Source organism: Bubalus kerabau, chromosome 15 (genome assembly GCF_029407905.1).
Source record: "Bubalus kerabau isolate K-KA32 ecotype Philippines breed swamp buffalo chromosome 15, PCC_UOA_SB_1v2, whole genome shotgun sequence".
Taxonomy (NCBI): Eukaryota; Metazoa; Chordata; class Mammalia; order Artiodactyla; family Bovidae; genus Bubalus; species Bubalus kerabau.
Window position 1 is genome coordinate 53,513,384 of NC_073638.1, and position 12,135 is coordinate 53,525,518.

Consider the following 12,135-nt stretch of genomic DNA (forward strand, 5'->3'; position numbering starts at 1 on the left):
GCACATGTCTAGGAGCCGTTTGAGCTGTACTTCAACCAGAGACAGTTTACTTGTCTGTAGAAAAAGGGGATTCTCAAGATGGGCACGTCCCAAGAACATGAAGTATGATGCTAAGGGAGCCTAACTGCCATTCTGCCCCCTCCCCCCAAGGAAGGAGAAGGTTGGAGAGAAAGGGAGAGAAGAGGGGAGGAGGGAGAGGAGGAGGAGAAATATAAAATAAGAGAGAAATAGGTTTTATTCCATGACAGAGACAAGTTTTAAAGTAATAGGATGAACTGTGAATCTCAAAGGATAGGCATATGCAGGAGACTATTTCCACATTTACCACAGGATCTTTTATTCATACTATTTATATTTGAAACATGCAAACCACAATTTTTGTGTGTGTGACTGCAGCTTGTTTTAGTAAATCAAGTTTTACTGTAACACAGCCATACCCATTCATTTACATACTGACTATAGCTGCTTTACTGGCTGAATGGTAATTATGTCAGAGACCATAAGGCCTAAAAAGTCTAAAATATTTATTATCTGTCCCTTTACAGGAAAAGCCTGTTAACTCCTGACTTAAATAAAACGCTATGGGGAGCCCTGCCAGAATGGAGAGCACCCCTCTTCCATGCAGGAGGGCAGGACACCCCCAAATCCTAAGAATCCCTATCTCTGAAAGCTATATAGCATAGGGTTATGGTGATGAGCAATCTGCAGCCAGACTGACTGCCTGGGTCCAAACCCCAGCTCTCCTACTTAACAGCTGTAGAATACATCAGTTTCGTCATCTATAAAATGGGGACGATAATAATATCACTTACTTCATAGGGTTATAGTGATGAATACATGAATAAGTGCAAAGCCCTTAGAAGAAAGCCTGACACAATAAGAATAGTTCATATAGGTTACCTATTATTCCTTTCTCTCTCCCTGTATAGAGAGACAGTAAGCTTCCTGTCCTGGGAGGTGTACAAGCAGAGACTGGTCTGAAAGATGACAGTAGACAGGAAGTTAAACCATAACTTTCATGGTGGGATCCAACTTGGAACACAGACTTCAGGATTCTAAAATTTTTAAATTTAATGGTTTAAAATGGCATGATTTTAAGATTCTTTAAAGTTAGCATGCCAGTGGTGCTAGATTCTCCTTTATGTTCCCAGAGAATGTGTGCTCAAGTTCTATCCTCTGGGAAGCCTGCACTCACCTTGCGTCACAAGGACAACCACATCTCACAAAGTGTTGAGACTGTCCCTCTGAGGGAAATCAAGAGGCGCCCAGAGACTGCAGTAGAATTTGGTTTCTACACCTAAGAATAACCTTGTCTGAGAGTGTTTCCTTTCTTCATGTTGTGAAATAGACACACATGAACTCAGAATACAAATCAGTTTAGCCATAACACACTTGGTGGCCAAAATGATGATGCTGGAGAAGAAGGCCTTGCCTATTTGTCCAGAGAGGTTGAGAAGGGAGAAGCAGAACTGCAGAGCTAGAAGATATCTTAGAGATCATCAAGACCAGCACAAACGTTTCACAGATAAGACAATGATAGCAAGTGAGTGACTGCTCACGAGCACCCAGGACTCGGTGCTCCCTCCTCTAACTACAGTCCCCAAGCCCTGGGCTCGTCAGTGAGTCAGGTCAATTCTTCTCTTAAGGAATACGTTCACTGGACTAGATAATATCAGAAGATCTTTCCAGTGCTGATACTCTAAGCTGTGAGTATTTCAGTGAGACTTTTATGAGAAAATCCTTGCAGAGGACATTCTATAACTGACTGATGGTCCTGTCCACACCCTTGAGAATCATTGGAAATTCCCCTGGGCTACCTCAAGTATCACAGAATTCAGGGCTTATTACTTTATGCACCTAAATTAAAGGGAAAAAAAAAAGCTGTTGGACTTGATACAAACAAAACCAAACCAAGTCAAAACAAAGACTCATTGATTTTGCTCAAATGAACTTAGACTCAACTCATCACTTGAGGCCTGGGTCTCCTGAAAAGAGTCCTACCTAAGTCTGAAGGTTACAGAACTAGGACTTTGGAATGCTATACCTTAAGGACATTAGAGACTTGAATTCAATCCTCTCCAATTCAGGTGAAGAATCTAGAGCCCAGGGGAGCAGCAACTTTTCCAAAACTGCACAGCACATCAATGCAGAGCTGGGCCCAGAGATCAGGGCTTACCATGCCCTGGGCAGAGTTCCTTTTTGGATCATATGTCTGTCTCTGTAGTCCAATCTTGGACATCTGGTATATTGGCCTTTGTGTCCCCATTTCATTAAAGGCAATATTGTGAGAGAAAAAAGGAATTCAATCACTAGCAGTCCCAGCCCTGTCTTTTGAAAAAGGCTTTGTTTATGGTACCCTATTCTTTCTCTCAGGTTCCTAACCATAATTTAAAACTCCATCAAATAGGGTAATAAAGAGAGTGTGTATATTAGCAAGATAAAACCTTTTTTAGCCCTCTCTTTAATCCTTCTGCACTGTCATAAATCTTTTTCAGCAGGACAGCCCCTACCACTTTCAAATGCATTGATGCTCTCACATCAAGGATGCCTTTTAGACTAATCAGTTTATTGACTAACAGATTTATATGTCTGGACAAAGCTCTATGTATGAGACTTGCCTTGACCGCCAAGTCTCCTTGTTGGCACCTGAACAAGAGAGTGCTGAGTAAGTAGGAGGGAGACCTAATGACAAACAGGCTTAGCAAGTGTTAGTGAAATTAAACTGAATTTTTCAAAGGGTCCTGAGTTTTCTCTGGTATTAGAAGCCACAAAATCTGTGTGCTGGGAGAAACCCTGGGGGGATATGGGAGGACCAGTCAATCCTACCACTATCTATAAATTATAAGAAAGGGGGCACGCCTTGGCCCTTTCTAGTGACTGTGAAAGCCTGTGAGAGGACAGTGGGCTATAGCTACTGGGCAGTTCAGTGGAACTTCAGGAAGAGGTTAACATGGTGAAAGGCAAGGCCTTCTAATATAGATACTTCCCTGCTGTGGAAAAGACTGTCTCTGGAGGGAATGAATACTCCACACCTGGAGACGTGTGAACAAAGGCTAATTGGCAGCTGGAGAGAAGGCCCCTGACAGGGTGGAGGATATTGGGTATATAGCGCCAAGATGACCTAGTCTAGTCTCATTTTACCTTTAGAAAAAATAAGGTCTAAAGCATGGGAATTATTCAAGGTTACACAGAACCAAGTCCACAGTCCAAGTCTTTTGGTCTTCCACTCCAGGCTTCTTTCTGCTACACTGCAGTAGGTGTGTCTGTATGCATGTACCTCCATATGTGCAGATAGAAGAGATGTTATTATATGCCTGCACATGAATCATATCATAGGTTATCTGGGAAAACTCCCTACTGCTATTGTCTCTCTCTCAAAAAACAGTAAAATTAATCTCAAGAAAAAAGTCTGTAATAGAAACTTATCCTGGGTGAAACCTTTCTCCAGTTGTGCTGCACTGGGCATATTACCTTTCTGAGCTTCAGCTTTCAAAATAGAATAAAAATCCACCCAAGCAGGACTATCGTGTAGATTAAATGAGAGGGTGATCATGAAAGCATATTCTTCAAAAGGTGAGAGTTATGTTGTATAAACTATGTTGACATGAAGGGGCAATGATAACTAAGGAGAAAACAATATTTTAATGAAAAACTTTAAATACAACATATTCTTCTAATTTACTTACTTAACAGAGTAATACTTCATTGAACCCCAGACCATGGGCCTAGTCTGCCACATCCCTCTGAGGGCCTGACCAGCCCATGCGGGCACAACTTAAGAGATAGGCGCTTACCACATGCAAAGCCAGCTATCCTCTTTTGGACAGCTCCAAGAAAGCATGAAGATTTTCCTTACACAGAGTCAAAATGCCACTCGGTAATTTCTGAACACTGGCCCTCATTTTACCTAGTGGAGTCATTTTGTGTTAAAAATCAGAGGTGAAAGTGAAATCATCGGTCACTCCACTGAGCCTCGAATGAATGGGACCCATCTGACCAGCCAGACCAGTTTCCGGCCTCCACCAGGACCCCCTGCACTTACATTGCTTCCATAACGTAGCTTCCATGCAAGGGGCAGTGTTTCTCAAGCAAGGGGCAATTTTGTACAACATAGCCACCTCCCAACTAAGAATTATCTGCTCCTGATGTCCACGCTGCTGAGGCTGAAAATCCTTGTGCTAGCTGGAGGAGGCCCCTCTGTCCAAAAGTCCACAAGCCTTTAAACTGCCCTCTGTCTTTTCCCCTGAAATGCAGTAACAGTCCTTCCCTCATCAAACTTCTTGGCAGATGAGTACTTCCTTCTCTCTCCCTCACTGCTTTGTGTCTCCTCAAAGTGGGGTGCATGATTAAAGAGGATGACCTTTCCCTGTATGCTGCTGCCGCCAAGTCACTTCAGCCGTGTCTGACTCTGTGCGACCCCACAGACGGCAGCCCACCACGCTCCTGTATGAGGAGGGCCAATTTTTCAGTGGGTTGGAGACAGAACCTCTTAAAACATTGTCTTACAAATGTCAGTTTTAAAAGTTCCCTTTCCTTTCTTCCTAAGAGACAAATTAGTCCCAACCAAGGGGAACAAGGAAAGGAGGAGACAGGCTGTATTTACTGAAAGCCGCAGAGGATGCTTGGTAAGTTCGGTTCTCGGTCCCGGTGTCCACTGGGAGGTGGAAGGTGCCTTCAGTGCCACAGGAAGACGAGTTCTGTGGCCAGGCCTGTTTCATCAGCAGAGTTGCTTAAGGGAAGACACAAGAATGGCATTAGGCAGAAATAAGAAGTGGGCACCACCAATCACAGACACAAAGCAAGGGTCTTGGGCTGGACGGAAACATATAACCCAAGGGGCCCCGTTCAGACACACAGGATGGTTCAGCCTTTCTGAGATGGGTGAGTGGTTGGGAGGAGTGCTGAAATGAGCTTCTAAATGATTTGAAGCTGAGGAAATCTGACCTTAGGAGAGTCAGGATTTTCTACCCGCCACTAAAAGCATGACAATGCTTATGAATACCACCTTCCACTGTCTGGCATTCTGGCCTAAGGCTCTGAGATATACCTTAGCCACTTTCTTGTTAATGTTTAGCAACTCAGAACCTTTGACTGCCTATTGGGCCAGATCAACTGAGTACTCCTTTTTCATGCCTGAAATCTCAGCTGGAGGTATATTTAACAACTGCTTTCAAAGAGAGACCCCAGAATGCTAATTACCACCTGACGTGAACCTTGCTGGACTGCCATCTCTTGTAAAGGGACTGAGCTTTGGCAGCTTGGAAGGTACAGGCTGTCCAGCGGGACTCTCCCTGCAAACTCCTTCTCCTGTGCACCTAGTGGGGACCAGGCAGAAAGGCCTCTGGCACATCCTTTGTACCTCCTGCCGCAGTGCTCCACCTGAGACATGGCCTCATGAATTAGAGACGAAATCTTCTGGGCCATCAAGAAAGCAACTGTCAACCTTAGAGTAGATGTGAAATAGAGACGAGGCCCAGTTTGAAAGAATCTGCAAAGACTTTCCAGGCTGACTCAAAGCTCAGCTTGAGAAATTTGAAGGCTGATGCTTCCTATGTTCTAGAAGTGGGGAGTAACTCAAAAAACTTACCTTCATGTGTCCTGTAGGGAAGGTGAGGAAATACAGTTTCAAAGGAGGGGTAGGTATCTCCCTTGATCTATTTTCAAACACTAGAGGAGAAATATTCCTGACCCAAATTTCTACTTAGGACTAAAAAATGATTTTAGCAGTATCTTTTCCACTCAAATAAGGTCTTGGGAGTCATGGATATGGGGTGTTTTAAAGTATATTAGTATTGGCAACAGTTGGATATACTTGAAACATTTTAACAAGGGGCTGAGGTAGACAGGGTAGTATGAGAAGCAAATTTGCCTATACTCTCTCATTCCATCAGGACAAGGATAGTCCACTCCAGACAGATTCCCATAAACCCCTCTGCCTGTCCAGGTAACTGGAAACGCCTCTGTCCTTCAGTCGTCAAAGTACTGCGGCCAGAGGAGGAGGTCAAAGACTCTGCTGTTTTAGCTGAACCAAGGAAAAGAGTGTAGCTGTTCTGGGCTGACTCTGAGCTTGCATCAATGGCCCGCAATATATACAGCAGATGCTGAAAAATGAGAAGGAAATCATGGGCAGGGAAGTGACACTAAAAGGAGAATTCTGGTAGAAGAAATGGAGATCCAGCAGAATTCCATGCAGAGTCCAGGGCCTTTGCTGGACATTAGATCATGACTCTGCAGACAACACAGGAGGAGGGCAGTCAATTTAAACAATTACCTTGAGTTTCTTTTCCTGAGGGGCGGGGATGGGGGGAGTGGTGGGGATTAATAAAGGAACCAATTAGTGTTGAAAAATCCTATTAAGATGGCTCCAAGTTTAGAACCTGCCACTCCACTTGGCTGGAAAGCCCTGACCACCTAAATCAACTCCCTAAAAAAGTAAAACATTCACTCTAAGAAGTCAGATAGAGCAAGCCCAGGCCCTCTAGACCCCGCAGGAATCTACCAGAGGGCAGGAGCCTGAAATCTGACTGTGGAGAATTTGGATGTCCTATTCTGGTCCAGTTTTTAACCCAAATGGTGCATACTTTACCATAATTTTAACCATAAACCAAAAGTTTGACATTAGCCTGAAGGACCATGTGACAATTAAAGTCCGTCAAAATCAACCAGAGAGCAACTGAAGCCTACACTGCACTCAGCACTGAGGGGAGTGCCACGGTGGACAGGAACACATGTAGGTCATGGGCACCGCACACAAGGTTATTTATGGTCTAGCTGGGGATGCAACACAGCCACACGCCAACCAGAGAGTGAACAAGACAGCATCACGCACAGCAAAATAATGTTCCAGGCTAACCAGGAAAGAAGCAAGTGTGACTGTGCCTTTGATTTATGTGTTTCCCAACTGAGCCAGTGAACTAAACTATACGTGTTTGTGAAGAAGTGGATATTTTGTTCTGGCTTCATTATAAAGAAAACAAAAACTAATATTTCTGTAGTTTTCTATATATATGAATATATAGTAATCTACATAACTGGATAAATATGAAGACTAAAACAACAAATAGCAGCTGTCAATCTGCTCTCCTCATTAGTTAGATATACCATATGATCCTCCTTGTCCATGTGCAATTCTAAAGTAACCTGTTGCTGGTAGCGATTCAGAACTCAGTTGTGGGATGAAGACAATCCAACTGACGCTTTGAGAGGCGTGGTAACACAGAAGGCTGCTCTGACAGGCATGCCTGCTCCTGGTGCCATGAAAGGTACCAACTCCTAGAAATGATCTATATTTTAAGTAAATACATGTATATATATTTGTCAAATATTATCGAGGTGCATGTTTGAGACTGGCGAAACTTTATGGAGTGCTATATATGTACCATTCCTTAATTTACAAAAAGAGAGAGAGAACCCATGGCAGTGAAGGGCCGCGGCCCAGTCACAGCATGCTGCCCACATCCAAGTGCTGGGTTGTTCACATCCCTGGACACGGGGCCCTCACGCCCTCTGACACTTGAACAATCTGTTAAGCACACTTACAAGGAGGAGAGGCAGCAAGGGACCATCATCCTGAACAATGCAGTGTGTCAGGAAATCTGAGTTCTGGCCTGGGCTGTGCCACTTATTAGCTGTGGGACCTTGGGCAAGTCACGACACCTTTCTAAACTTCAGATTTTTGTCTCATTATATGACAATAAATAACCACTACTTGATCGCTTGACAGCACTGATTGTGAGGATCAAAAATCAAGTATCTGGTCTCACAGTTTCTGATTCTGGGGCTTGCCCACTCCTCCACTCACAGATGTGGCAGCTTCATGGAAGCTCTCATCACCTCCTCCCTGAATTACTGCAACTGCTTCCTTTCTCTGTTTTCAGACCTGCTAACTCCAATCTCCAAGCTTCAAGCAGAGTGATATTTCTAAGACCTATATCTAATCACAAAACCTTCTTTCTTAAAAACATCCCATGCTCCTCCACTACCTAATGCCTTGTGTGGCACTTAAGGCCCCTCAAGATCTAGTCCTATGATCTCTCTAGATTCTTTTTGTTCTCGCTCTCAAACCCTACACGTCAGCCACACAAATTGCTCACCATTCCAAAACTATGCCAAGAAGCATCACTTCTCTGTATTTTTGCTCACACTGCTCACTCTTCCTGGCACATCTTTCCCCAGACGCCACCTGGTAGGCATTTATTAATCCATCAACCATGAACTGAAGACTTGCCTCCACTATGAGGTCCTTTTCTTCCCCCCAGTTCTTGACCACACTTCTCTTGTGTGCCCCATTTGGTTCACTATCCCAGTTCCTGTGTTTCTTAGAAGTTCGCTGCTGGTTTGTCTATCTCCCCTGTTAAACTGTGAGCTCCTTGAAACCAAGAACTCTGTCTTACTGAACTCTGCAGCTTCAAAGGGCCCCAGCTTAGGGTCCGGAACAGAACCATCTGTGAAGAGAAGAGCTCCATACTACTCTTAATATTTCAGATGCTACAACTGGAAGGGAAAGGAAGCAGGAGTGCTTCTCTCACTTTCTATGGAGCCTTCTGTTCAAGTTCATATATTCTGAGGCAAACAAAAATGATTCCTCATAAACAATAAGGAAACAGGTCTGTGACTAGCAAAAATGAAATAATAAGATTTTAAGAGGGCCCTCTATTAGCATTTAAAGGGACCTCAGAGATCATCTGGAATAAAACACTTTATGGCCTGGAGATATTAGCAAATTGCCCAAGATCACGCAGCCTACAGCAGCATAAAGGAGAGATTTTCACAGCTCATCTCCTAAAAGATGGGCCACACACAAATTCAATTTTCAACATCCAAATAATTCAAGGTTAAAAGTTCAGAAAGTGTGCAGAGACTTTACAAAAACATTGTCCTGAGCAGCCCAGGAAAGGGTGGTGAAAGCAACAAGTCCCCCCTATGGTCCCTTCCTGTCTATGACAAAAAAGGACCTAGTCAAGTTACACTGCTGGGACCCTCACAGGTGCCCAGGAGTTCCCCGTGGTGCCTTGGGGCTGGAGTCCACACTGTCCAGAGAATCCAGCTCTGGTCCCTGGTTTATTAGCACACTTGACCCTCACCTCTCACCATCTAGGAAAATGCCCCCAGATGAGCCAGAGCTCAAGATCTGGGCTGAGGGAACAGATGCATCTCAAGTTAACCAGGTCTTTAAACATGTGAGACTGCCAATGCAGATGGAAAAATCTGATCCTGGGGCAGACTGTTTTTTTGCGTTCTTACAGGCATAATCCAGGTGTTCCTCCACAGGGGCTGCCACACAGCCAATAGAGGAGCCATGGAGGCCCAGGGATTTTTGTTCACTGGTTTGAATTCAGCAGTCACAGGGTGAAGGTTTCTGACCTAGGTCAGATGGGACCCCGGAGGTGAGGAAAGGGAGAGACGCCTTTTAGTGCCATGATCCTTCACTGCTGCCCTAGGGGACGGTTCATGTGTGTCTCCAACCCATGATTTTGCACCATCAGACATGTTCCTGCATGCTTTAGGAACTGCTGCTGAGCCACCTGGGGGAGCCCAAGCCTAGGGGATGGGATTTGGGGAGGAAAGGAGAGGGGATCTACTGTTGTTACGAGATAACACATTCATAGGCCATAATACAGATGAGGAAAAATAGCTTTCCTACCATAAGCTGAATGCAGGAACTGAAACTCTGTTGGATAGAAATGTTAGTTGAAATTACCACTAAGAATCTGTGCAAAGTAGTACATATTGCAGTTACAAAAACAGACTTTGTCTCAAAATAGCAGTTTCCCCCGGGCTACATAAGAAAACCGTGAACGCAAAGGGTACAAAGTACCTCCACCCTGGAGAGGGTGACAGACTTGCCATCCAGGAAAGCCCACTCACTGGGGAGGGGTACCCTTTGGATGCCACGACATCTTCCAGGAAGCTGACCCAGAGCTGCCTGGAAGAGCATATATCCAAGTTCCTGCTCTTTGCTTGTTTATGCTAAGAAGAAATTTCAGTTCTCCCAAGCATTGCAGAGGGACTTCACACAGGACAGAGGCGGTATGTGCTGGATAAAAAGCTAAAGGTTTAGGGACAAAACCACCATCTTTGGTCTCTGAAGAGCTCTCGATGGTGCTGGAGGGCTAGGACCAACGCAGGGGCACTTTATTCCCTAAAACCTCTGGGAGAGTGTGCTGCTGTAGAAGGGGCAGACTGTGGGCAGTCAGAGTGGCTTTGAATCTGAGCTCCACTGCTCTTTAGCTGTGCACCTTTGCACAAGTAATTTTACCTCTCTGAGCAAAACTGGAGATAAGAATCTCTAACTCACAAGACTGTAGGAAAAAAAAATTTTTGTGACAAGACCTGCATGGTGCCTGGATCATGGCAGGTGTTCAGAAAACACAACTTCCTTCCCCTTCCCAGGTTCACCATATGCACAATGGGAATAATGTATCTAGTCTAGAAGGCTGCTATGAAATCAAGTGCGACAACAGATGACAGTGATTTATAAAGATTTTTTTGTGAGGAGGTATTTCATTTTTATCTATGTTAGTTATTCTGTTTTTCCTTTCACTTCATTTTCAAGTCAGATTACCATTAAATGACACATCCTTTGGTCTCTAGATTCTGAAAACAAGTCTCTGTTGGCTACACCTCCTGCGGGGCCAAATTTAAAGAAGAGCCCTCAAGTCGTTAGAGCTTGGAAAAAAGCTCCAAGTACCCAAGCTGCTTTCAAAACCAATGAAGGAGTGAAACATTTCCCTGCATTCTGGACAGATGACATTGTAGGGTACTCAGTGCTGCTAAAAAAAAAAGCTCTTTTTTGAAGCAACTTCTTTGTCTCCTTGAAGAAGCTGAGAGAAATTTCAACCTGATAGCCTGGCTCCTCTGCAGGCTTCTGTCCCGCAGCATTCCTCAGCACCACAAATGGCAGCTCTGGCAGGAAGCTGAGAGCACCCACATCTTCGCTGTCCTTGAGTCGGTGCCTCCACCACGGTCAAGAGACCTGGAAACGCAGAGGCCAGCCTCCCACTGTATGCCACAGACCAGCTGTGTGCATATGTAACTCCAAAGACAAAAGGATCTGCCAAGGTCACACCAGAATCAGTAGCAGAGTTAGTGCTACAACCCTGGTCTTCCAACTCCCAGTTTGGAGCTTTCTGACACAGAATGCTAATACCACCCTGTGTAGTGGACTATGTGGGTTTCTGAGAAAATGGTTTGTCAGAGCTTAGAAATATGTTTATTTTTAAAAATGCAAAATTGGGGGAAATCAAGTTAGATGTGGGTTGATATTTTGTGTGCATTAAAATTAAAACTTAATCAGTACTTTATACACGCTAGGAGCTTTCCAATCTATCCATTCTCCCCCACCCCACTGCCCCAGTTTCAGGTTTTTTCTATCTGCTCTCCCTTCCCTCTCTCACCTGACTGCTCTAACATCTCAATTTCTCTCTCGTTAACTGCAACTATAATGTGGTTAAGAGTGCAAGCGGATGTGGTGGTTGGATGCCTGGATTGGGATCTTTGGGCTAGTTCCATTAACTTCTCTAAGTTTTAGTTTTCCCATTTAGAAAAGCGGGAATAACAGTAATGACCTCGAAGGTCTGCTGTGATATAAAACAAGTTAATACCCATAAAGAGCTTAAAATAGCCCCTGACACACTGGGACCATTCAACAAATGTTAGCTATTTATTCCCTGTCCTGCTTTCTTGGCAAACTAATCCTAAATCTATCATCAGAAGTTTGGAACATTATGAAAGAATATCCCAGGGCTGGGGGAGAGCCTTGAGAAACGCACAGTCTCCACCTCAGTTACGCCTCCAATGTTACATGGCTGTGCTACTGCTCAAGTCTCCTCTCCCACCTCTCACAGTAAGGCTCATCCCTGACCTCTCTCGTTGAGAACACTCCCTCTCTCCTTGCTCACTTGTCTCAGCAAATCAAGATCAGGAGAAAAGAACTCTACACTTCCCACTGGGCAAGTTATTCTAAGCACATCCACCTGTGACCTTTCCTTTAGTCTGAGAGGAAGAGCTGCTCTTCCACGGGAAGCACCCCATTCCACTAGCTCCCCAAAACAAATGAGAGAATTGAGGTCTGGACTTCCCACACCACCACAGCCTCCTTGGAAGCTTGGCTCCATCTGACACTCTTTCTTCTGT

At 44.5% G+C, this 12,135-nt stretch overlaps 1 protein-coding gene across 17 annotated transcripts in view; it reads right to left on the reverse strand.

Moving 5' to 3' along the window:
• Positions 1–12,135, reverse strand: part of FAM168A (family with sequence similarity 168 member A) — a 206,085-nt gene that overhangs the window by 10,636 nt on the left and 183,314 nt on the right. For 14 of the 17 annotated variants that reach the window (XM_055549026.1, XM_055549039.1, XM_055549036.1 and 11 more), the window contains 2 exons: positions 9,644–9,670; positions 4,604–4,729 (listed from right to left, as the gene is read on the reverse strand). The exons of 1 other annotated variant lie outside the window; for it this stretch is intronic. In XM_055549026.1, coding sequence (XP_055405001.1) covers positions 4,604–4,729; positions 9,644–9,670 — 153 coding nt within the window. The remainder of the gene's footprint in view (positions 1–4,603; positions 4,730–9,643; positions 9,671–12,135) is intronic. 2 more of the 17 variants (XM_055549030.1, XM_055549044.1) reach the window with 1 other exon arrangement.